At 48.9% G+C, this 23,195-nt stretch overlaps 9 protein-coding genes across 9 annotated transcripts; 5 read left to right on the top strand and 4 right to left on the bottom strand.

The window, feature by feature from the left end:
* Positions 1 to 524: 524 nt before the first annotated feature.
* On the top strand, positions 525 to 2,333 carry YALI1_E40718g (uncharacterized protein; the record flags this gene model as incomplete). Its single annotated transcript, XM_504767.1, has 1 exon — positions 525 to 2,333. The coding sequence occupies one exon, from the start codon at positions 525 to 527 to the stop codon at positions 2,331 to 2,333; it is 1,809 nt and encodes a 602-aa protein (XP_504767.1).
* Positions 2,334 to 2,672: 339 nt separating this feature from the next.
* On the bottom strand, positions 2,673 to 3,215 carry YALI1_E40691g (ribosome biogenesis protein NIP7; the record flags this gene model as incomplete). Its single annotated transcript, XM_504766.3, has 1 exon — positions 2,673 to 3,215. One exon carries the CDS (start codon positions 3,213 to 3,215, stop codon positions 2,673 to 2,675), a length of 543 nt encoding a protein of 180 aa, XP_504766.1.
* Positions 3,216 to 5,172: 1,957 nt separating this feature from the next.
* On the top strand, positions 5,173 to 6,771 carry YALI1_E40671g (uncharacterized protein; the record flags this gene model as incomplete). Its single annotated transcript, XM_504765.1, has 1 exon — positions 5,173 to 6,771. The coding sequence occupies one exon, from the start codon at positions 5,173 to 5,175 to the stop codon at positions 6,769 to 6,771; it is 1,599 nt and encodes a 532-aa protein (XP_504765.1).
* A 278-nt stretch (positions 6,772 to 7,049) lies between these two features.
* On the bottom strand, positions 7,050 to 7,601 carry YALI1_E40647g (uncharacterized protein; the record flags this gene model as incomplete). The annotated part of the gene is made up of 1 exon (XM_068283190.1): positions 7,050 to 7,601. The coding sequence occupies one exon, from the start codon at positions 7,599 to 7,601 to the stop codon at positions 7,050 to 7,052; it is 552 nt and encodes a 183-aa protein (XP_068139291.1).
* A 705-nt stretch (positions 7,602 to 8,306) lies between these two features.
* YALI1_E40640g (uncharacterized protein) lies at positions 8,307 to 9,170 on the top strand (the record flags this gene model as incomplete). The annotated part of the gene is made up of 1 exon (XM_504764.3): positions 8,307 to 9,170. The coding sequence occupies one exon, from the start codon at positions 8,307 to 8,309 to the stop codon at positions 9,168 to 9,170; it is 864 nt and encodes a 287-aa protein (XP_504764.3).
* Positions 9,171 to 12,011: 2,841 nt separating this feature from the next.
* Positions 12,012 to 12,893, top strand: YALI1_E40603g (uncharacterized protein; the record flags this gene model as incomplete). Its single annotated transcript, XM_504763.3, has 1 exon — positions 12,012 to 12,893. The coding sequence occupies one exon, from the start codon at positions 12,012 to 12,014 to the stop codon at positions 12,891 to 12,893; it is 882 nt and encodes a 293-aa protein (XP_504763.3).
* Positions 12,894 to 13,563: 670 nt separating this feature from the next.
* Positions 13,564 to 15,240, bottom strand: YALI1_E40571g (uncharacterized protein; the record flags this gene model as incomplete). The annotated part of the gene is made up of 1 exon (XM_002143062.3): positions 13,564 to 15,240. The coding sequence occupies one exon, from the start codon at positions 15,238 to 15,240 to the stop codon at positions 13,564 to 13,566; it is 1,677 nt and encodes a 558-aa protein (XP_002143098.1).
* A 2,538-nt stretch (positions 15,241 to 17,778) lies between these two features.
* YALI1_E40540g (uncharacterized protein) lies at positions 17,779 to 19,558 on the top strand (the record flags this gene model as incomplete). Its single annotated transcript, XM_068283189.1, has 2 exons — positions 17,779 to 17,812; positions 18,360 to 19,558. The coding sequence occupies 2 exons, from the start codon at positions 17,779 to 17,781 to the stop codon at positions 19,556 to 19,558; spliced, it is 1,233 nt and encodes a 410-aa protein (XP_068139290.1).
* A 505-nt stretch (positions 19,559 to 20,063) lies between these two features.
* On the bottom strand, positions 20,064 to 22,097 carry YALI1_E40502g (uncharacterized protein; the record flags this gene model as incomplete). Its single annotated transcript, XM_504761.3, has 1 exon — positions 20,064 to 22,097. The coding sequence occupies one exon, from the start codon at positions 22,095 to 22,097 to the stop codon at positions 20,064 to 20,066; it is 2,034 nt and encodes a 677-aa protein (XP_504761.2).
* Positions 22,098 to 23,195: the final 1,098 nt, after the last annotated feature.

Genomic DNA, 23,195 nt, shown 5'->3' with positions numbered 1-23,195 from the left:
GTCGTAAAGTTTAGTTGGAATTACTTGACTACTAAATCCAGCTGGGGGTACAAATTCGAGGATCCTGATCTGGTAGAGATTTGGAAAATACACCTGCCGAAATATATAAAGGCACTGAATAAGACTACTTGCCATAAATACTACCTCATCACACATAATTTGAAATTATTGTCATCTCTGTAAAACCCAGCCATCGATTTTACTTAAGATTCTAGTTGAGGGAGCTGTTTTGTTATGCTCCACCAGATCCTGGATTTTGAGTGGAAAATAAAGTTGATGTATGTTAAGGCCACCTTGAGATTTGCGGTGGTTATACAGACTGCGGGGTAGCGATGAGAGTGTAGATTTGAGAAGAAAATAGGATGATCAAACACCCCCTCGAAGCAGATTCGGCCAGGTTGTTTTATCAGGTCGTATTTCCGTCCCTGTACATACTTTACGTCATGTAGTGAAATTTCCATACAGCACGTGAGTTAACTTTTAGGTCATCCCGAATTTCACTCCACCATCTCGACCACCAAACCATGGATCTCACGACTCTGATCGACAAGCTGAACGTGAGCAGTGCCGCCTCGGCCCACGACCAGGCGTACTCGTTCGCGTGCCAGGCCGAAAAATATGACCCCAAGGACCTCAACATCCAGCGACACAAGCTGGTGGCTCTGATCCATCTGGAAAAGTTTGACGAGGCCGAGCAGGTTCTCCAGGACAAGGGAACCACTGGCCTGGAATTTGAGGCCGCCTACATCTACTATCGCCAGGGCAAGCACGCTGAGCTCGCCAAGGTGCTGGAGACGGCCCAGAAGGATACACGGCTGATCCACATTGCTGCGCAGGCTGCGTACAAGGAGGAGGACTTTGACCGAGCCTACGAGCTCACACAGGAGCTGCTGGGCACCGGAATAGACGAGCTGGATCTGCTTGTCAATGAGTCCGCCATCGTTGCCCAACAGGCGCTGCACAGACAGGGAGTGTTCCCCCTGACCATGACATCCACAGCCAAGTCGTCACACGACTTCCTCTTCAACCGGGCCATCGCCGAGCTCAGTGAGGGCCGGTATGACTCAGCGCTCGATCTACTGTCGCAGGCCCAGGTCGCGTGCTCCGAGGCAGACATGCCCGCGGAGGAGATTGACACCGTCAAGATCCAGGCTGCATACATTCACCAACTCAAGGGCGACACTGCTGAGGCCAAGCGAATCCTAGACTCTGTTGCCGAGTCCGGCTCGCATCTCAGTGGTCTGACCGATCTCGTTGCCGCCAACAATGCCGTCACGCTGTCTCCCGATATCACTTTCAACCCCAACGTGGCTCTGCGAAAGCTGCAAGACCACGGCCTGGGTCTGTCTTCCACCGCCAAGGGCCCCACTGCCCCCAACGGACCCGCCATCCAGGCCCAGCGAAAGGTGTTTGCCCTCAACCGGCTGATTCTAGAGGGATCAGCTGGCAAGGACACTTCTAAGCTGGCTAAGAAGCTCACCCGAACCTACCCTGGTCTCGTGTCTGCCCAGGTGGTTGCTGCTACCAACGGAAACAGCGATCTCGAGGACCTCATAGAAACTCTGCGAAAGCGGGACCCCAAGTGCACCAACATTGGCTCTGTTCTTGCCATTGCACAGGCCTACGTTCTGACGGGTCGTCTGCAGGCAGCCTACGACGCTCTGACCACCTACATCAACTCCCTACCCGAAAACCTGGCTCCCTACCCTGGTCTGATTGCAGCTACGTCGTCCATCGCGCGTCTCATGGGTAAGAAAAAGCTGGCTCTCAAGCTCATCGAGAAGGCCAACACCCAATGGCAGAAGAACAGCGCCCCCTACTCTGCCTCCCTGGCATACGCTCTGTCGCTGCTCGAGAGCAATAAGCCCTCCAACCAGAAGAAGGCCAAGAACCTGCTACTCAAGCTGGTGGAGAAGAAGCCCCGAGACGAGATTCCCCGAATCGCTCTGTCTGGAGCTCTGGGCACCCAGGAGGTTCTTACCCGAGAGATTCCTGATCTCATTTCTGGTGTCGATGTAGACAACCTCGAGGAGGTCGGCGTCATTATCCCCCAGTCTAAGAAGCGATCTGCCGAGGTGTCTACTAAGACTTCCAAGAAGCGAAAGACCAAGATTCCTGCCAACGCCGACCCTGCCGTGACCCCCGACCCTGAGCGATGGCTCGCCAAGCGAGACAGATCCACCTACAAGCCCAAGAAGGTCAAGGGAAAGAAGGTGCAGAACACTCAGGGAGGAGCTGTGGACGACTCGCTGGAGCTGGGAAGCAACACTGCCGAGAAGACCACTGTGGTCAAATCCAAGGCCAAGGGCAAGAAGAAGAAGGGAAAGAAATAAGCGGTGAAGGCTCAAAAATGGTTACATGTATGAAATACAGGTGTATTATATTCGCTTTGGGTATAGTAGGTAATCATGTCTAAAGTCATGGAAAGCTGTTACGTATGTCCACGTATACGGTAGCTATAGCTGATTATTTTTAATCCTGTAGTAATGTGACATAGACACGAAATCTCGTCTATAGTAAATTCAAATCCATTCATTATTTTATTGACCGATAAAGACCGATCCATGGTAGATGCACAAAACGCACATTGAAGCCCGTTTGTGCTGATGCGTGTCAGTTTTTTTTGCCTCCATCTATAAAACAACCCCCAATTCCGTAGCGTACCTCTTTGCTTAGGCGAAAAGAGTGTCCTCCTCTCGCAGGTACTCGCCGACATCTCCCTGTCGGAAAGCAACCATACCAGTGGGGTCCAGACGTCGGACCTCCAGAGAAGACTTTGCACTGACGCCAAAGCCCAGAGGAGAATCGCTCATGGAGTAGACAATGACTCCGGCATGCTCGGGAATGTCGTCGCTCATCTTACCGATGTGGGCCTTGAGAACGTGGTTACCATAGAGGAAGGGCATCTCTCCGTTAGGCTTGATCCAGATCTTGTGTCGAGCATGTGCAGCGAGGAGAGGAAGAGCGGTGATATGAAGTCGGAACTTGCCGGTCTTGGTGAACTTGCCGAGACAGGTGCCAACGGAGAAGAGCTGGGCTCGAGACACACAGGTGGCATACTTGGCAATCTTCTCCTCAACGTAGTAGACTCGGTCCTTCTGGAGCCGGAACACGTGAGGGTCTTCGTTATTGATGAAGTGCGAGATGTTTCGTCCAACGTAGTTGGCGAGCTTCTCGAACACGGTTTTCGTTTCTTCTTCGGTCAGAGGTCTCATTGTGTGTGGTATGTGTTGATGCTGAGGGCTGAAAATATTTAGCCTTGCAGGAAACGCAGAAAAAATATTTCCGAGCCGCACAGATGTTTAGTCAGCGGGAAGAAAGGAGAATGTCGTCCAAGTATAGAAACGAAAGTAAATGAAATAGAAGCATAGAGTCACTGTTGATTACGTCACTGTTGGTATTGGAACGCAACACATCTCTGTACGGATCTACGTTATGCTCGTCGAAGACTGTGATCATCGATGAACTGTAAGCAGCGAAGGAGCATTGTACCCTAAACGAAACATATTGAGAATAAAAATAATTTAACGAAACAGGGTAGGAAAAATCGAAGAAAAATCCATAAAAAACTATCAAACCACAAGTGAAGCCCCATTGGCATTGAAACAACTAATAATGACAGGACATTGAAGATAAACCTACAACCTGCACAGCCCATCTACTGAATTCTGTAGCGATGGTGTGTGAAAGATACAGCTGTGCGTTATCTGGATTCTAGCTACAAGTGGAATACCGGGATCTGTCTGGAAACACAAGACCTCCTAGACCTATATTTCTAATCACATCAGATGCAGCAATGCACCAAAACTACCAGTACGTACGTGTACTCGTACAAGTACTGTAATTGCTTTAGTCACTCTAAGCTCGCCATCTGGAGTTTGTCTGTCTTGTCTCTGCTTTCTGTTATTGTCTCAACCTGACACTAATTACTTACTTGTGCTGTCATGGACTGATTATGGTTAAACCCACCAATAAAAGCATTCATATTAGCAAAAGTGCTCAGTGTCCGAGATAATGAGGGTTAGAAACGCCACCTGAGACGTGTAGTCCAATTACCGCTCTGACCCTTGTACTGTGCAAATACAGCGTCTCGTCTCGCACATGTCGGTGAATAGTAAATAGTGTTCAAGGCAGGCACGGCTCCTCTTGCCATCACCACATCATGTACTGTACAGTACGGACCACAGAAGGCTCGAAAAGCAGCATGGAGTGATGATTTCCGAAGCGACAGTGTGTTGCAATCCTTTTTGTGTCTGTGTCTCCTGACAAGTGCCCCAACCTCATTGGATGCTCTTTCTCTCTTCACCACCAGTTGAAGCTAAATCACATCCAGTTGGGGGTGTCTCGGGGCTGGCGTAACAAAATGCAGACGGATGCAGAGTGGATGCCTTGGTGGATGTGGGGGGTCTTTGTCCACGGAAGTGGGTAATCACTATCGAGCTACTTCTGGTGGTACTGTAGTACAAGTCGACTGTGTCCAGCACAAGTCACAACCGGTTTTGAGTGAGAAGCTTTGTTCCACCTTCCAAACTCGTTCGACACTTCTAATTGCAGCCTTTTCATCTCATCGCAGTCATCACAGACCTGCTTAAGCGAGCCTGTCTCCCTGTGCACAGTATGTACAAGTAGGGTTGCTAATTCTATTTGGGAGGTGACATCCATAAGCTCAGAACTGGTGCCTTGATGCCCAGTACTCGTAACCCGCGGGATACTCAACCTAGATGACGTGCGGCGGCTTCTGGCCTTTGTGTGTTGAAATTCTTGTACATATTGGAAGTGTAGTGTGGTGGTGGCGGCGGTGTACATCCAGGTGTACATCCAATCCTTATCCCTGGATCATTGCACTCCTCAGAGTCTACATGACCCGGCTGGTTGGTGTCTCCACTACGACACAATTCTATGCTGCAGACCCACACCCAAAAGCAGGCCTGTCGCACCTCATTGAACACGGTCACCTCCCTCCAAAGCACAGGATGCCGCCTGAATAGCAATACTTCTCCTCTCATTGGACCCCGGCTGCAATTGGCTTTACCGTTTGATCTGTAACGTTGTTCAGGGAACCGTGGCGCAGGTGGTCTGCAACCTAGATGATTGCTATCTGGCCATATTTGGGCGGCGGATCCGTATATAAAGCGGAGTGTAGCTGTAGTCAGCCCCCACGATCAATCCACCATGTCCAAAGAACTCTACGCCAACTCCAAGGACGACGCTGTCTACTCCTACTCCTTTGGAGTTCCTTACCCCCACCATCCCTACTCATCTCAGCGGGCCGGCCCTACCGGCCCTCTGCTGCTCCAGGACACCTATCTGATTGACGCTCTGGCCCATTTCGACCGAGAGCGAATCCCCGAGCGAGTCGTCCATGCCAACGGAGGAGGAGCCCATGGCTACTTTGAGGTGACCGATGACATCTCCGACATCACATACGCCGAGCCCTTCCAGAAGATTGGCTACAAATGCCCCACCACCGTGCGATTTTCTACCGTTGGTGGTGAGCGAGGCTCTCCCGACACTGCTCGAGACCCCCGAGGTTTCGCTGTCAAGCACAAGACCGACTGGGGTAACTGGGACATGGTTGGTCTCAACTCTCCTGTTTTCTTCATTCGAGATCCTGTCAAGTTCATCCATGTCAACCACTCTCAGAAGCGAGACCCCCAGACCAACCTGACTGCCGGAGATGATGCCTCTAACTACTGGAACTATCTGGTCCAGAACCCCGAGTCTCTGCATCAGGTGGTGTACATGTTTGGAGACCGAGGTACCCCCAATGGATGGCGACACATGAACTGCTTCTCCACTCATACTTACAAGATGATCAACAAGGAGGGCAAGCTGACCTACGTCCAGTTCCACTACAAGTCCGACCAGGGAGTCAAGAACTTCACCGGACCCGAGGCTGCTGAGATGGCTGGAAAGAGCCCGGACCACGACCAGAAGGATCTCTTCTTTGCCATCGATAACGGAGACTACCCCTCCTGGACCGTTTCCCTTCAGACCATGACTCCCGAGCAGGCCGAGGAATGGGAATACTCCATTCTGGATATGACCAAGACCTGGCCCTATGACAAGTTCCCTCTGCGAAAGGTCGGAAAGCTGGTGCTCAACAAGAACGCCGAGAACTTCTTTGAGGAGATTGAGCAGGCCGCCTTCTCTCCCTCCAACCTGATCCACGGTATCGAAGCCTCTGATGATCCTGTTCTCCAGGCCCGACTCTTCTCTTACCCCGATACTGCTCGACATCGACTGGGTCCCAACTTCAACCAGCTGCCTGTCAACCAGGCCCGAACCTTCCAAAAGGGATCTGGCTGCCCATTCATGGCCGGAAACTTCCAGCGAGACGGAAACATGGCCATCCACAACCAGGGCAACCGACCCAACTACCTGTCGACGATCCGACCCATCCAGTCCGTGTCCGTACCCAACGAGGACTTCAAGAACACTCACGATTACTGCGGAGTGGTCACCAAGGAGATGGAGGACGAATCCTTCAAGGTCCAGGCCGAGGCTGCCAAGAAGCACAACGAGAAGATCTGGGAGAGCTCGTCATACCTGTACTTGTCTGGTTTCCAGGAGAGCGATGCAGCCCAACCCCGAGACCTGTACGAGAGAGTGTACGACGATGCTGCCAAGCAGCGAATGATTGACAACGTTGTTGACCATGCCTCCACCATCAAGCAGCACGGTCTCAAGGAGCAGGTCGCCAAGTACTTTGGCCGAATCAGCGACGATCTTGGCAAGAAGATCGCCGAGGGTCTTGGTGTTCCTTACTAAGCGTAACACTTCCGTTTCTGCTCGGACTTACAATAAAAGACTGCGATAATCGCATATATAACTTAATCCTATCTATATTCATAACTCGCTATCGATAATGGCACTCGCATAAACCATGTGTATGAACGTTAGATTAGGCGAGGGGGTGAGGGAAAGGAAGATTATCAGATATTGGGGGATTGTGTTCAGGTGAACGAATTCGTTCCTGTACTCCTCCTACGAGTAATTGTACAGGTATGTACTTGTTTTTGTACCCTGAGATAGGACTTGCCAGAATGTCAATAGACAACAGGTAGTGTATTATCGTGTGAAGACGCAGAAGCAGCAGCAAACGCTAGCCAGTCTAAAAAACGACTATTAATGTCTTGGCTGTATATTTGTTGAAGCCACACCGCCTTCATTATTTTCACACGGCACTGCAATCCCGACAACCACGTTGTTTTTTTGGTTTTTTTGTTTTTTTTTTTCACTTTCAGCCAGCTTTGCCTCAGAGTTCCGTTCACGCAGAGTTTCTCATATTGAGAACTGCTACACTGTTTGTGGTGATGATGGAATGGGGGAAGGTGGAGAGTGAGCTTTTGGACCTTAGCAATGGTTAGAGAACTTGGGGATAATTGTAATAAACATTGCAATAGTACACAGCGTGGGTACACAAGGAGGTTACTTAGATACCAATACACAACCTTGTATCGGAACACCACCCCCCCTCGATCGTGAACCGCAGAGTTGCTAAAGTTCAGTCCCGCCAACTCCGACCTGATAACAAATATGCGGTCGATAGAAAGTCTATGTGTCTCGAGGAGCCACCGCAAAGCTGTGGAAGGCCCCATTATCTCTGCACGAGTAGGAGTAGTAGACTGCTAGCCGCTTACATCCGTTGCCTGTTATTACAGTGGCTAATTACTGGCACCAGCAGCTCTGGGTGTGTCGGTCAACATTTAATCGGAGTTAAACTGTGATCCATTCCCCCGGGCTGGAAATGTCAGCATGGTACTAATCCATGGAGAGACAGTGCATTTCGCACATTTCCTACTACGGAAACTGTTTCCTGAGACGTAGGTTTCGTAGTCCACGCTGTCCGCACAAGACACGTTTTCCGTCTCCTCCTAACTTCAAAATGTCTCCAGGCCTTGGAGAGGAGAAGGTACATATGCATGCACAAGATATGAGGATGTAGTTTCCTCTTTGGGAAAAGACCCTCGGCAAACAAGATAACTAAAACCCCCTTGTGTTTTGGTAGTTGCATGTGGGGAAATAGTCTGCCATTTATTCTGTGTGGAGGTGACACGTGTCCACGGTGAGGGCACACGACACGGAGCAACCCCCCCACGCTCCTCAGATGGGTTATATAGTAACGTCTTTTCCCGCTCCCTCCAAATGTCCCAACGCCATCGGACACCCAAAATCTAGACTTGTAGTGTAAAATGGACGTTACAACTAAGATAATGTTTAGAGTTTGGATAGAGGATGCGTTTAAAGTACGTGTGCCCTAACCCAGCTGATATCGGAATTTTAGCCGCCATTTTGGCCGGTGCATGAGAGCCCTGCCTACTTACTTATATCCTCCACTTTCGACCTACGCGATCTTCCAAACCTCCCCTAAGAACCTCACCCAACCCCATTTGCTTCACCTAATCCTCACCATGTCAATCAGAAAACTTACAGTTGAAGACTTTGAACCTGCCGTTAAATGCATCACAGCCTGCTTTGAGTCCGATGAGGTCGACCGGTATCTGTCGCATTGTGACGGCCGTACAGAGGCCGAGGCCCGCAAACTCGATGAAGAAATCTTCGGATATATCATATACGCCCATCTGATGAACGGACTGGTCATCACCATTGGCGACTTTGAAGGTATTGCCTGTTGGATGCCCCCCGGAAAGAACATGGACGACTGGTGGACCATTTTGCGAAGTGGTATGTGGCGTCTCAACTTCAAGTTTGGCGCCGAGGGCCGAGCCCGATACTTCAACGAATTCCTGCCCTTGCTCAACGAGACCAAGGCCCGGATTTTGGGCCCCGAACGAGACCAGAACTCGTGGTACCTGGTGTACCTTGGAACGTTACCTACTGCTCGAGGCAAGGGCTACTCTCGAAAGCTCGTCGAGTACGTTACCGCCATGGCTGACGCTGACTTCCTCTACTGCTATCTCGAGTCTTCTGCCTTTGAGAACCGGGCCATCTACGAACGATTTGGATTCACATACAAGGATACCATCCACCTGAAACGAAGTGAGGAGCCTATCCCTCTGGAGATTATGGTGCGAGAACCCAACCCCATCATTCCGGAGCGGGCTCTGCGAAAACCTGCCATCAAGGCCGACTCTCCCAAGCTCCAGGTCCAGCACGTGGAGGACATGGTAGAGCAGCGCAGTATGGCCACTGCTGCCAAGATCTAGTGAGCGAGACGACAGCATTTGTCGTGACTCGGAACTAGCTGCAGCTTTATTTATTGAGTGCATTCTGATGAGATCTGTATTGAACATTATATTTGAGACTGCCCTGTAGTTGTAAAACTCCGATTATGTGTCGCGGTTGCATGCCACTTGTTTTGAGTTGAGAGGTTGAAAAGATCTCACTACACTGTAGATAACATTGCTAACTGTGTCGAATTGTAGCATTTGTATGAAATTGTCTACTTCAGCTCAGCCATATCCCCCCACATTTCTGCACATGTAATGAGATGCCAGTACAAGGACGGTATTGTATTGTATCGTACATGACAATCACTTGTCTGTGCTTATCATCGGTTTCTAGAAGCGAAGCCTAATTTACGCTGCAGATTTCGGTGAGGCAGAACTATACGCACCAGAGATTGGGACCTATCTAAAATAAGAGCGGTTTTAAACACGACTTTTTAACGTAACGTGCAGAGCATGAGATGGGAATGGTTGGCAAGTCTCTCACCGTTGTTGTCACCAGGTTTTATAATATTTCAGGCCCAATTGTGCCTGTCTGAGATCCCTCGGGATCCCGATCAGGAAGCTGTTTCCGCTGAACTTAATCCAGGCTATTTATATATATTTTTCACGCCTCGCATACAATTGGACCTGATCCACCCAAAGTATATGTGATAATTGTCCGTTCGAGGCTGACCTCTTGGGGACTGGTTTTTGTTGAGCTGAAGAGGTCAGCCTCGGTCCAAAGAAGCATTATCTGCAAGTACAGTAACTTTCCACGCACTGCTACTTGTAGATTCTCCATTGACACTCATCTACAGTAAATACGCTCTGTTGTGGTGAATGACAATTAGCTGCTGCCATACTACCTCCCGAACTGTATGCCCGTATCCGAAACGTCGTACAGTATGTGTGAATGCCGTGATGGTGAAAATGAACCGTATGTAAAATCGCCTTGTTTGCCACCTGGTATGGCTGGTCTAGGCCTATACTTGTAGTTTCGTCTTGTTTCGCCACGAAGTCACTCATCACGTGCCCTGCATGGTTGGGGTATGGTACAGTACAGTACTTGAAGATCAAGTAGGAGGCGCCCCAGGGAGGCGATGTTTACGTCATTGTGTCACAATAGAGACGTCCACCAACAGCTACATGTCTTCAGTTGCAGTGGAGACGTTCCCCATTCGTCATAGCTATCACCTGTCTGAGACCGCCCCACCCATGTACGTAACTCCCATCACAACAATGTGATCTGTCACCTGTCTGAATGAAATTTTCTGGTAAACGGTGGCTGCGTAGTTTGCCACGGAGCTCCCCTCTACCACCCCTCTTATTTGTGGTGTTTCGTCGCTCTCCAAATTTTCACATCTTCATCATTCTTTGCCTAGCGCTGGTCATGCGCCACCAAACCGGCAAGTCGGCAAAAGTACAAATCTCCGACTTCTCCGGATGCAGATAACTGGATTAAATTCGTGGAAAATCGTAGAATTTCCTGAAAAAGAATGGTGTGACAATAATGTCCCTAGCCGGGGACTAATCCACATCTATTCCGGCGTCTAAACTCGGGTTTACTCCCGACATAGAGCAGATCCCCTCAGCGGCTATTCCTCGTGCTAAAGCTAGAGAATTAGAATGTGATCTCGAGGAATTCTAACCTAGGAAAAATTGAAAAATTCGGATTGAATGTTGGAGAAAATTGCAATAAATCAGTATGACTCTACTTGTAGCGCAACAGCCGTTGCATCATGTATCAAAACTACTGTTTCTCTCCAATTTTCCCGCACACAGAAACATTCTATCACGTGTTGTGTTCCATACCTGAGGGTAACATATTTGACATACTCATCCCTTTAACAACCATATAGCCGCTACATACTACACAGTAATAGGCTTTCATTAGTGTCGCGTATGAACCCGTATGTAACATTTCCCTGGCAAGATTTTTAAAGAACGACTTAATTATCGGATCCGAACGGGGAAAACGTCAGATCAACAAATATCGTCCGCTGTATATCAGAATGAATTTATCTTGAAAATTTCCATTTTACTCAAATTAATGCTCCATGTCAAGGTCCACCAATTACCACGTCTGTGTTTGCAGACTGCTGCTTACCCTGATGCCGTTTGACTTCCCCTCCACGTTAGCTCATGTAGGCCCAGATAACCTCCCGCCCTGTCTTTTGGTGATGCAAATAAACGCGGATTCACGAAGCACCCCGGACACGTGACCGGTCTCGAAAAAAGACGAAAATTCACATAGCCATTTCTTTTTTGTACAAAAGGACCCCCAGGGACCCCCCCCTTAACTCGCTTGGCTCTCGTGTAAAATCGTTTCAAAGGTCTGTTATCTATGTTTCTCTGCATCCCACATGTCCGCGTGATAACCCAAAGTGCCACCTAACGGATCGGCTTTCTTATTTGGGCAAGAGATAGTGCCTTGAACTTGATGAATGTCGGAATTTTGGGGAATTTTGGTACACCAATGGATTGCCTAACACGAGAGGAACACTTCTATGCAGTCGGATTTTTTATTGCACCATTATTGCACGTCCTGGAGACATTCCCATAAGCCCCAAAACACCGAATATGTGACCATGAACCTATTTAAAACCCTAATACTGATAGCGCACCCAATACCCACTACACACCCTCACACAAACCGCCTACGCCTCCTTCGTGCCGTTCCGAAGAGATAAAAGCAAAATATTTATACCTCCTCGGGCGCCCCGATCTCACCTCTTTTCTCTTCTCCATAAAGTACGACCCCAGGACATACACCTCTTTTGCCCACATTGTCGCACACTGGAATCTAAGTACAGTTTGTAAACAGTAGTGAAGAACAGGATGACTAACGCTATGAACGCCGAGACTATGATCGCTTCTTCTGCCCCCATTCACGCCCCGGGGGCCTCCAAAACCATGCCCGTTGACATCCCCAAGAAGGGAGTCATTTCCGTGGGCCCCATTCTGACCCCCAAGAACTCCTCCAACATGCCCAACTCCACAACTCCAAGACGATGTACCTTTACCGACTTTGATCGAATTGTTGAGTGTCTGTCTCTGTGTTTCTCTGGAGACCCCGTCGACGCCTACTACACCCAATGTGACGGCCAAACCGAGGAAGAGTCCCACAAACTCGATATCGAGATTTTCTCTTACGCAACCTATGTCTATCTTCTCAAGGGTCGAATCTACACCATTGGCGACTTTGAAGGTATTTCCTGTTGGTTGCCTCCCGGAGAAGAGGCTGACGATTGGTGGACAGCCCTCCGGTCTGGAGGTTGGACCCTTCCTTACAAGTTTGGTAAGGAGGGCCGAATCAGATACTTCAAGGAGTACCTGCCCAAGATTGACGAAGCCCGAGAACGTCACCTCAAGCCCGAAGACGCCTACAACGTGTGGTATCTCGGCTATCTCGGAACCCTGCCTTCAGCCCGAGGAAAGGGTTTGTCTCGAAAGCTCGTGGAGCACGTGACCAACATTGCCGACAAGCAGGGACTCTACTGCTACCTGGAGTCGACCAAACTGACCAACCAAGTCATTTATGAGCGATTTGGATTCGATCTGAGAGAAACCTTCTACCTGACTCGAGCAGAAACCCCTGTCCCAGTGCAGTTCATGATTCGTGCTCCTAAACCTAATCCCGTCAAGAATCGACGCTTACTGGAGGCCATGATGACTCCTCCTCACTCTCCTGAGCCCGAGTGCCAACTCATGCTCATGTGATAGAGACTGACGACAGTTATCATGGCCTAATACCGGTTCTGTAAAGGTAGAACCTCACACTCGTTACTAAGGGGAGAGGAAGACAGAGAAACTACAGAAAGCCACAAAAAAAAAGCGACAAAACAACAAAAACAACAAAAACAACAACCAGCTAACTCTTAAAACAATGTGTGTCAAGTAATTAATAAAAATGAGTGTGGAAATGCGTTTATATCTGTGGATTCGGACTGCAGTGTCACACAGCAATCTTGAAAACATAATGTTGATTAGGTTGTTATCGGAACTTAATGTTCTAAGACAAGGGACAGGCTTGAAGATGCCCTGTGTAGAGCGATATCGACATATAAGTTGGAGGTGTTTTGTCTTTTAAAGCGAATCACCAATGTAGTGTTTTCTGGGTACGTTTATGGTTGCGACTCTCGCATACTTAAGTTGTACAGAAATATACTTGGACAGTATGAAATTTACTTATGCAATAGTTGATACGAAATGAGGACAGCAATATGGCCAGAATTCAATAAAAAAAACTGTGACAACTACTGTATGTACTTGTACAGTATGTACTGTACCTACTCAATCTGTACGATATATCAGTCGATCATAAAGAGAGCATGTCGTCTTCAGAAACTGTCAATTTATAGTAAGTATATAAGGAAAATGCAATTTTAGTCTATTTATATGAGGGATCAAAGGGATCCAGGTTGGGATTCTGAGACTGGCTGTGAGGTTGATGGTCGAGTTGGAACGGAAGATGCGGTGATTGAGATCGAGAAGATAGATGACTGTCCTGTGCCCCAGACGCGCGTCTCTGGTATGATCGTTCAGATGGTCTTCTGTCGTAAGACTGTTCAGACGGTCTTCTGTCATAAGGCTCGGAAGGTCTTCTTGTAGACGACTGTTGCGATGGACGTCTTGAGTAAGCCTGTTCGGGTCTCTCGCGAACATCTGATGGTTGTCTACCCCCTCTGTACTCGGAAGGATCATATCTGGGAGGACTGTAACTGAACGATTGAGTCTCGGGCTCCAGGAATGTGCTGATGGAACCTCCCGAGGTGCTAATGTTGGGATTCTGGTACAAGCTCGAGCTGTTATCGCTGATATAAAGCCTGCTTGTAGAGCTGCTGTCGTTTTGGTAAAGAGATCCTGAGGCCTGTCTCACTGGAGTGGGCTTTCTGGGAACTTTATGAACACCATTGGAGAATCCAGAGACTGTCAAGTTTGATTGCTCAGTGTCACTTCGTTTGATGCTCGTGATGTCGCTAAATTCAGACTTGGAAAGCGGGTCTGAGGGCTCAGCGAGAGTGTTTCGAGAGTCATACGACTGTAGATCACTCAGAGAGTACTCCTTATTACTGTAAAACTCTTCAGCGACCTGGTCGGCTGCCAACAAGTTGGTTTTAGAGCCACCATAAGCTTCCAGGTGAGCATTGGAGTGGCCGTAACCAATATTTTCTTCTTCGGTACCCAGGAACTCGATGGTGGGCAGTGTGGGTTGTTTGGACATTCTCGAGTTCTCCAGAGCCAGGTTCTGCATGCCACGTTTGTGGTACTTCGCAACTAGGTGTGCCACTCGTTTGTCTATTCGGACACAGCAGTACTCTTCCAGCGAGTGACACCTGTGTCGTTTTACTTGGGTCCACACAGAGCATGAACAGAGCATTGCCAGAATGAACATGAACATGGAGATGACCCAGATGAGCAGCGAGAATGCCATGAAGGATACAACGACAGCCTCAATATGTGACTTCTCAGCCAGAGCTGTAACAGCCCCCACAAAGTCGTCGTCAATTTTGAGCACTGAATACAGAGTGAGAGCATTTAGAACCTGTCTCGGTCCCTCAGCTAACAGGAGGTTCGCCCAGCCCTTGAAAGTGAAGAAGACAAACAGGGCAACGTAGTCGGTGAACTCCTTAGACTTGGTGATCTTAGCAAACAAACAAAAGTAGTTGAAACCTTTGATGGAGTAGATTGTTCGACAGATGGGGTTTGTGTATGTGAGACAGATGTTATACCGTTTCCACACACGGTAAGCCTGGATGTAGTCGTAGATGAGAAGCACAAATGAGAAGAGAATGCAGCCTCCAAACAGCCATCGGGAGATGTGGAAGGGCACGTAGGGGGTGATGGAAGAGGCCCAGCGGTCGAACGCCAACAACATGATGGCTGTGTAAATATCTGAGGCATAAACTGCCAGAGTGATGATGATCTGGACATACATGAAGATGTACGAGATGATGATTCGGAAGGAAGTGCTGTGGAACTGGGTCATGTCCACCAGGTCGAACGACGACTGGCCGACTTGGCGTGCCCATTTCTCCCGGTTTTCAAAGCAGAAGAATGGGAACATGAGAATGGGTTGTATGCAGTTATGGTGATGAGATAGGAGTGAGATGACTTACTGATTCAACTCGTTTAGGTGGTGTGCAAGAGGAAATGATATGTTGCGTGAAAAGATGTACGCCGTCGTACTGAATATCTTTCGAGAGCCGTCTATCTTGTCTGTATTGTCCTCTTGTGAAGTTGTTTGTATCGCCAAGAGCAGTCTTACAAATAGTCACTCTCTCGTTGTCCGTTGTCAGTCCGATGATGTAATGCTGATGCAGAGTCGATGTCGACTTGTGTCTGAGTCGGTGTTGGAAGATGGACAGTCGAAGGGGTTGTTGTATGCAAAAATTATGCTCCGGGTGGTTCGGTTTGTCCTCTGTCCTCAAACAGCCCCAGCGATGAGGCTCCAAGTGGTTGGTCTCAACATCTCACCCACCTGTGCACCATAGTGCATACCCACCTACTACCCAAGGTTAAACTCGGCAGATAATTTCCCTGTGTTCACATAGTCCAGAGCCCCTAGGTAAGAAAAAGGGGGAGCGCGTGTAAAAGTGATACAAGTGGAAATGTGCCAATTTTACAGCGAGTTCTACTGTTACAAAGGGTTGAAATTGATTACAATAACCCAGAATTTCCCCAAACGGTCCCCCTCTGTCATTCTATCTCCACATCGAACCCTCCTTGTCGATCCAAGTGGGCACTGCTTCATAAAAACCTTAGCGCTCCCAAAGTTGTGTCTGTGTGGCTACGCGTGGATCTGAAACATGAAACGCATATCTGTACGAGTCGTACAATACGAGTACTTGTACTTATGTTATGGCTGTTGGGTGACGTTTGGAGCCGTAAAAATCTGAGAGGTATTTTCCAGACATATATATATAGAAGACTTTCCTGGGTCTTCCGTTGTTTTTATGGCTCTCCAACCCTCGTATTTAGTGTTCTTCGCTGTACACCATCTGGTAATTAGGCGTATGTTTGGTGTCACACGTAACAAGTGTTTTAGTATATACGCCACACTAGTCGTGGTCGGAGAATGAATATTGAGACTAACAAACATGATAGGTGAATTTTTCAGTATGTCAGAGTCAGTTTGGCGAAATAAATTCCTGGTAGCTCCTGTATCAATGACTTTAGCGGTCTTCTATATCGTCGTCTCCTCTCGAGTGTTTTCAGTTGTCTCCACTACAAGTAGTTCCTATTTATAGCCGTGTGAATGTGTTGCATGCAAATTACAAGAGCGAGAGAACCAAAAAAAAATAAAAAAATGGTTCGTGAAACTGAGACAGTGAACTGACTGTTGTGAAAGACGATACACATAGGTGTTATTGGTCTTTTAGCCGTGGAAAAACACACTTGTACCTACAAGAGCCGGTACACGTGGATAGGAAAAGTTTGATGGTTATAAAGATGAACAGCAGTACAAGTACGAGAGTATACTGAAGGCCGACATGGAAAAGCTACAAGTACATTTGAGGTATGGCGGGAGCAGTCTTTCTCCTTCAATACATGAGGCAGAGACCCTTCAGAGTTAAACTAAGAAGCCAACTGGGATACGCCAATACTTGGGTCAATCGTTAAAGGGTGAAGCTGGTGGGATACAAGTACAGTATACAGTATGTACGAAAAGTGAGATAGAAGGTCCTTTCCATGCATATAAATGCGTTAGATATGACAAACCAACAAAACTGCATTTTATGTCATACTTATCGAGCTCTCTCAGAGTGATACATGATCCGCCTAACTAACTGTAGAAACAGTAACCTCCATCTTCTCAAAGGGAATACAGTACACACAGTAGTGCAAAAAGACGTGTGCCATTATTATATTCACAGCTGACAAATTGCTACCAACTTGTGTGTATGGTGTATACTTTTCATACCGTTGAAAGTGGTGTATCCGTCATACTGTGTCTTTTGAGACCAACAGTCGTCGACCACCACCCAATTAGACCACTTGGGTATTAGAAGAATAATAAACATTTAATAAGTGTCATTCCAACTAAACTTTTTCACACCAAAGTAATCCTAACCAAGTCCCGTGGTCTTGGTGCCATGATTCAATCAATGTTCCAATCACACTAGGAACCAATTCAAGAGAAAAAAATACATCTTCCTGATTCCAGTGCTCCCCCTGATGACTTTCCTATCAACGTATACCTATTTTCCATCCCGGTGCTCAACCTGTGCGTTTCTATCTTGCGTCTCTATCGTGGATTATTAAGCGGTGGATCACCCCAGAAGCAACCATGGGTCAATCATAGACCATGAAGTACACAAAAAAAGCAATAAATTGACGACAGATCTTCTGAATGTCAACTATCACTCCTCCCTAGTTCACTTGAAAGCAATCACATGATATTTCGGACATGTCACTGCACCATATCAGACTGCACTAAACACGCATTATCTCCGGTCCTCCCACTTCGCACCGCACACCCAAATTACAGGTGGCCACTACCGGGTAACTCTATATGCCGCAACACTGCTTGTCAGTTACAGCACATACATCCCGACACCAGCCCTTGAGCATCATCTGCTAACAAAAAATCAATTGAGCAACAATGGCGCATCTGGGAACCCCTGCGGTTGTCATGGGTGAGTATCGCGTGACTGGATGGACACGGCAGGATTTTCAAGGGGACTCTACTAACTTCAGACAAGTGAGTAATTCAGTGGTTTATCTCCATTGAGACATTTTGGAGAGGTGATGAGGGTTATGCTGTGGGATGATGGTGATGATGAACAGAATGAGAATGAGAGAAATGAGAAGGAACAAGAGAGTGCTGACAGACGATGATGGCTGTTGTGGAATGTCATAACCAACTATGGTTCTTCAATCGATCTTTGGACACAGGCCGCATGTCGATATTGATACATCGACATCTACATCGACGAAGACACAACGACATAACGATACAGTCAGAAACATACAGCAACGGAAGCGATCAGTGGCTACACTAAGATTATGTTATCATATCATCAGAGAAAACATAACCCGTCATATTTGTTTCAAGTCCTCTTTGTATCATCTACGCAAACCCGATACCCCACATTGATATGTGATTGTGTGGTGTGAAAGGCAACATCAACACCATAGCCTGTCATTCATCCCAGCCCACCCACGACCAAACATATACTAACTACAGCGGTACCGGTTACACAAAACTCGGTTTTGCCGGTAACGATGCCCCCTCTTTCGTCTTCCCTACAGTGATTGCCACCGCCAAAGGATCTTCCGGCGGCAACATCAGTCGTAAGGGTACCGAAGACCTCGACTTTTACATTGGCGACGAGGCCCTCGCCGCCGCCAACGGCCCTGCCTACTCGGTCAACTATCCCATTCGACACGGTCAGATTGAAAACTGGGATCACATGGAGCGGTTCTGGGAGAACTCGATTTTCAAATACTTGCGATGCGAGCCCGAAGATCATCATTTCCTGCTAACTGAGCCTCCTCTCAATCCCCCCGAGAACCGAGAAAACACCGCCGAGATCATGTTTGAGTCTTTCAACTGTGCCGGTCTCTACATTGCCGTACAGGCTGTCCTGGCTCTGGCCGCATCTTGGACTTCCAACAAGGTGACTGATCGATCTCTGACCGGAACCGTCATCGACTCCGGAGACGGTGTCACCCACGTGATCCCTGTCGCCGAGGGTTACGTTATCGGCTCGGCCATCAAGTCCATCCCCATTGCGGGCCGAGACATCACCTACTTCATTCAGAACATGCTTCGAGACCGAAACGAGCCCGACACGTCGCTCAAGACCGCAGAGCAGATCAAGGAGAACTACTGTTATGTGTGTCCGGACATTGTCAAGGAGTTCAACCGATTCGACAACGACCCTGACCGATTCCAAAAGTACATGGCCGACCAGGGTCTGCATCGACGAGCCACCGTGGATGTTGGATACGAGCGATTTTTGGCCCCTGAGATCTTCTTCAATCCCGAAATTGCCTCGTCCGACTTCCTGACCCCTCTGTCCGAGGTGGTCGACACCGTGGTCCAGTCCTCGCCCATTGATGTGCGACGAGGTCTCTACAAGAACATTGTTCTGTCTGGAGGATCAACCATGTTCAAGGATTTCGGCCGACGTCTGCAGCGAGACATTCGAACTCTTGCTGACGATCGACTTGCTGCTAACCAGCGGGCGACCGGAGTCAAGTCTTCGGGAGTCGATGTGAAGGTCATCTCACACTCCAAGCAGCGAAACGCTGTATGGTATGGAGGATCTCTGCTGTCTTCTACTCCCGAGTTCAAGAACTACTGCTACACCAAGCAGGATTACGACGAGATGGGACCTGGTATTGTGCGAAACTTTTCTCTGTTTTCCATGGTCTAGGGATTGTATGTAGTGTACATTTATGATATAACGATTGATCCAGCCCAGTGTCATGATACACGAGGTGAGTTGGTAGAAATGTTGGGTGTACTATAGAAGGCTATGTGTACACTATGTTGATAATTAATTATAAGAATACTGATGAAAGAATTCTCGTCTCAAGAGCCAATGACCCTACGTATTACGTAGTGTCCTGTGCCAAGAGTGCGTAATATCCGAGATAATAGTGCAGTTGACGTTGGTGCACAAGCCAATGGCAGCACGTTGTGGTTATTGTGGCTTTTCCTACTCCGTTGCTCCTGTCTGCTGTTATTGCTACTGCTACTGGTCGCTACTTGAAGCTACTGTCTGTGTGTAATTATATCTAATAAATGTATTCAGAAAATGCTAAAGAATAAATAGAGATCTACCAATCGATAGACCGTGAAAGTCAGAGAAGAATGTGGTTGTGAAAAGTCGTGATTGTAGAGTCGTAAAGTGTTTTGAAGTGGCCCTAGCGATCTGCTTAAGATCGCATGTAGTTGAGCAGACCCTGAATACCAGCGTCGAAGCCCTGGTCCCACTCCCAGATGGCACCGGAGTTACCCTTAGCAGCAATGTGCTGGGCTCGTCGGGCGTCCTGCCAGGCGTTGATTCGGCCAATGGTGGAGCCGTGGAACTCGTAGAAGGCGGCAGCGTCCTGCCATCCCGAAACGTATCCATCGGCGTATCGCCAGTGCTCGTAGTTACCCTGATGCTGGTCCCAGTAGGCAGAGTGCTCCTCGGTAGCCTTGGTGGCTGCCTCCTTGATGCCGGCCTTGGGATCCTTGTTGGAGCCTCCGTTGGAGAAGGTCGGGAGGGCGCCCTTCTGGGTCATGGGTTTGAAGCCCCAATCGCCTCCATCGCCGTACTGGAACTTGTAAGTCCAGAAGAACCATCCGGCTCGGGCATTCTGGTTGAAGGACTCAATTTGAACCTGGCCGTACTTGATGGCAAGCTGCTCTCGGTCCTCACCGCCGGCCTTAGCCCAGGTCTCCTCGGAGAAGACACAGGAGAACTCGCCGACAATAGAATCAGCCTGGGCCTTTCCAACATTGAGGTAGGCGGGAACGTTGGCAATGTTCTGCTGGGGAGAGTTGCCCTTGTCCTGCTCGGAGAAGGCCTTGTAGACGTGCGAGTCGACAACAAAACCAGTGTTCTGACCGGCAGAAAGCTTCTGGTTCTGCTCCTGGACCCACTCGTTCCATTCGGTAGGAGCCCAGCCATCGGAGATGTAGACGGGAACGTCAGGGTTCACCTGTCGGATGGCCTCGAGAGCTCGCAGGTAGTAAGAGCCCTCCTTGGAAGTGGAAGCGTCGTAGACGGCCTCGTTGACGACCTCGATACCGAGAACGTTGTCGTATGAAAGCACGTCCTTGGCGACCCACTGGAGAGCGTCAATAGCAATCTTCTGGTCGCTTCGAGAGTCCCAGAACTCGACCTTACCGGAAGAGGTTCCAGAGTGAGCGTCTCCGTTGGCGCCGCCGGGAACGGCATGCAGATCAATCAGAACAGCAATGTTGGCGGCTCGGGCCTTGTCGAGAATGTTGGTCTTGAAAATGGACCAGGCGTTCTGGTAGACGGACTGGTACTGCTGGAAGGGGGTGCCCTGGGTGAAGGCGCCTCCGTTGATGGTCCAGTAGCCCATGGGCACTCGGATGGCGTTGGCTCCCACAGACTGCAGGTACGAGAAGTCGTCGTCGGTGATCCAGGTGTTCCAGTGGTCCTCAAACTTCTTCTGGGCGCCGCCGGCACCCTGTTCGGCAACGAGAGCGGTCACAGCGTCGAGCTCAGCGTCTCCCTTGGCGGAGTCGGGGAACATGCCAGGGGTCAGCCACTTCTCGAGAAGGAACATGGAGCCAATGTTGGGGCCATGGTTGTTTCGCGACTGGAAGATGGTTCGGTCATTGGGAGCCTGGTTGGGCTTGCTGAGGTCGGCAGCGGCCACGGGGCCAACGTTGTTGACCATGTCTCTGATTTTGGTTCCAAGTCCCATGTTGTGAGTGTCGGTGGTAGTGTCGGGGGGGGAGTCTTCCTGGTGAACGGGGATAAAGAGGGGGATGAGACTGGGGTTAGGCTCGGTCTCAATTGATGCGGTGGCAGGTTCGGGAATGGAAGAAGTAGAAGAAGAAACCTCAATGGTGTGGGTCTCGGAGCTAAGATTGCTACCAGAAGTTAAGGTTGCGGTATATGCTGCGGACGAGGTACCAGCTGAACTTTGCTCCCGGAGAGCAGCAGCAGAGGCAGAGGCCAGTCCGAGATTGCAGTCGACAGAAGTCTCGACGGTGTCTCGCTTGTTGTGGACAGTGCCGCTCAGGGCAACGCCGTTGAATGCAGGAAAGGGTTTGGGCAGAATGGTAACATATCTGACTGTGGGGGAGGGTTCGGGGGTTGCGGCGTCGGAAATTATCGTCTCAGAGGCTGTTTCGAACACGGTTTCTAGCACCGTAGAGTGAATCTCCACAGTGACGGCGGCAGACATGGCCACAGAGGCCATAGAAAGGAGAGTTGTGAACTTCATCGCAAATGAAAGTGAATAGCGTCAATTGACAATGTCGGATAGACAGTAATAAGAAAGTGTCGGATAGACAGTAGGTGTCGGATGGACAGTGGGTGTCGGATAGACAGTGAGTGTCGGATGGACAAGTGGTGGAGGTGTCGGATGGACAAGTGAGTGTCAAAAGACTGTAGAAGTTGTGAAAGAGAGTGTTGATGAGATTGTCTGATGAGAATACAAGTTTCGAGGATTGTTCACATCTATATATACTGAGTGCATCTTTATTTCCCCAGACTATTTCCCAGCCTTGCATTTTTTCATCTCCGCAGGGCTGCCACATAACCTCACCGAAGTATGCTGTGGCAACCAGCATCTCAACGTTCCCTGCATCTTACACGTCCAAACCATCGCTCGGGTGTGTCTACCGAAACCCAATCTGCAGTCTTGGTGTCAGACACACTCTGGTTTGGTCCATCTTCTCTAGCCGTAAAAGCTCTTTTTTCCCTCTTCTATCTTCCCTCAACCAGCCTCCCAACTACTGGTACAGCTCTCATGCACGATACCACAAGAGAGACCTTATCTGAAGGTGGCGATCCAGCCCCGAGGCACTTGCCACACGAACAATGGGCTGGAAGAGACAGGGGTCGTGTGTTTCATCGTTTGATTACAATGGTCTAAATGAGTCAAATCCGATCAGCTGTAACACACGTGGAGATGGGGGCACCTGGCGTGTGTGGAGATGAGATCCTTGACATGCTGATATGCAGGTCTCAATCTTCGCAAGCTCTGTCTAACAAAATATCACACATACCACTTCACTTCTACAGTATTATTATCCACCGTTGCCCACACTAGTTGTAATATTTCCGAACACTGACCCAATAATCAGACCCCAGGGTCCTCCAAAAGTTGTTTTCTTAGTGTACTGTTGAAGACCAGCGCTCAAAACAACCACCCTCAGAAAGGACGGTGGGCTACCAGCCTCATTGTGTTTGGGCCTAATGTGGCATAACCCTACCCCTGTTGATGCACTGGAAACGTTATCTGTTACCAGCAAAAACTTGTGCTGACGCGATTGCTAACGCCGTAGAAGTTGCACTAGCGGTTGAGCTATTCAGGGAG

Source organism: Yarrowia lipolytica, chromosome 1E (assembly GCF_001761485.1).
Source record: "Yarrowia lipolytica chromosome 1E, complete sequence".
NCBI classification, from domain to species: Eukaryota; Fungi; Ascomycota; class Dipodascomycetes; order Dipodascales; genus Yarrowia; species Yarrowia lipolytica.
This window is presented reverse-complemented; position numbering and strand designations above follow the sequence as displayed.